The sequence below is a fragment of the Sinocyclocheilus grahami genome, unplaced genomic scaffold (genome assembly GCF_001515645.1).
Source record: "Sinocyclocheilus grahami isolate Dianchi unplaced genomic scaffold, SAMN03320097.WGS_v1.1 scaffold322.1, whole genome shotgun sequence".
Classification (NCBI taxonomy): Eukaryota; Metazoa; Chordata; class Actinopteri; order Cypriniformes; family Cyprinidae; genus Sinocyclocheilus; species Sinocyclocheilus grahami.
Genome location: NW_015505501.1, coordinates 214,824 through 216,048, shown reverse-complemented (window position 1 = coordinate 216,048; position 1,225 = coordinate 214,824). Strand labels below are relative to the sequence as shown.

The 1,225-nt window shown below is 28.4% G+C and overlaps 1 protein-coding gene across 1 annotated transcript in view; it reads left to right on the top strand.

Annotated features, from left to right (window-relative positions):
• The window catches only part of LOC107602220 (phosphatidylinositol 4-kinase alpha-like), a 43,534-nt gene that overhangs the window by 16,891 nt on the left and 25,418 nt on the right, over window positions 1-1,225 (top strand). Inside the window, exons 28-30 of the mRNA XM_016294666.1 lie at window positions 3-28; window positions 528-617; window positions 702-821. Coding sequence (XP_016150152.1) covers window positions 3-28; window positions 528-617; window positions 702-821 — 236 coding nt within the window. The remainder of the gene's footprint in view (window positions 1-2; window positions 29-527; window positions 618-701; window positions 822-1,225) is intronic.

Below are 1,225 nucleotides of genomic sequence, written 5' to 3'. Positions count from 1 at the left end.
AGTGCCGGATACATACGAGGCCAGAGAGGTACATTTACTTTACTTTACTATTCTTTTTTTTCCCACTTACTAAAATCACTGGAATTTTATGTACAATTTTTATTTATATTTTACATTTTTGACATTTGTATTAAATATAATTATATATATAATATTAATATTCACATTATATTTGTTTGATAAATATATACAAATTTATATGAGTACATAAGTTTATACTAATACAAATTATGTTATATAATATGTTATGAATATATTTTAATTGGAAAAAATATATGTAATATAATTTCTATACAATTTCAATTTGTATTACACATAATAACAACACATATATGAAAATATGCATATTTATGTTTAATATAAATGTATATTCACTTACTGTAAAAATGTATTTGACTTTTTTTGACTGGAATATAAAACGAGTAAAAAAAAAAAATCATGAATGTGAATTTGGCTTCTTATTAAAAAGCATGGTACTGCATGTGTGTTAATGTGTATATGTTTGGGATTTCATATGTCATGTGTAGAGCATAGTGAAAGACTTCGCTGCCCGCTGTGGAGAAATCTTAAAAGAGGCCATGAAATGGGCGCCATCGGTCACCAAATCTCACCTACAGGTTTGGCCTCCCATGAAAAGCAATAGATATTTAACTTATTATCCCCTGCAACGATTTTCAACAGCATCAATGTATTTTCCACAGGAATACCTGAATAAGCATCAGAACTGGGTGTCGGGTCTGTCTCAGCACACGGGTCTGGCGATGGCCACTGAAAGCATCCTGCACTTTGCTGGATACAACCGTCAGAGCACCAGTCTGGGTGTAAGATGACCAGCTTCTGTTGAGCTTCAGTTCATGCTGAAGGGAGATATTGACTAGTTTCTTAGTGATAATAAGCAATCAGGAAATTTGATGAAAGTTAGTATGTTCTCTGTCATTTCAGACCAGTGTTATTTTAGTATTTTTGAGATACAGTTATAGTTTTATTAATATTTTGAACTACAATTTCTTTTTATGTTTTCCGTTTTCATTTTAATTTTGGTTATAATTTTATTAATTTTGTTTTGGGTTTTTTTTATTTGTTTTTTTTCTATATATCTTTATAGTTTATGTTGTTTTTATTCATTTGTATTTCAGTTTTAGCTTTATTTTAGTATATCTAATTAAACTAAATGAAAAATTTGCCTTGGCAACTAGCTTAAATAAAATACTATAAAAAAAAAAAA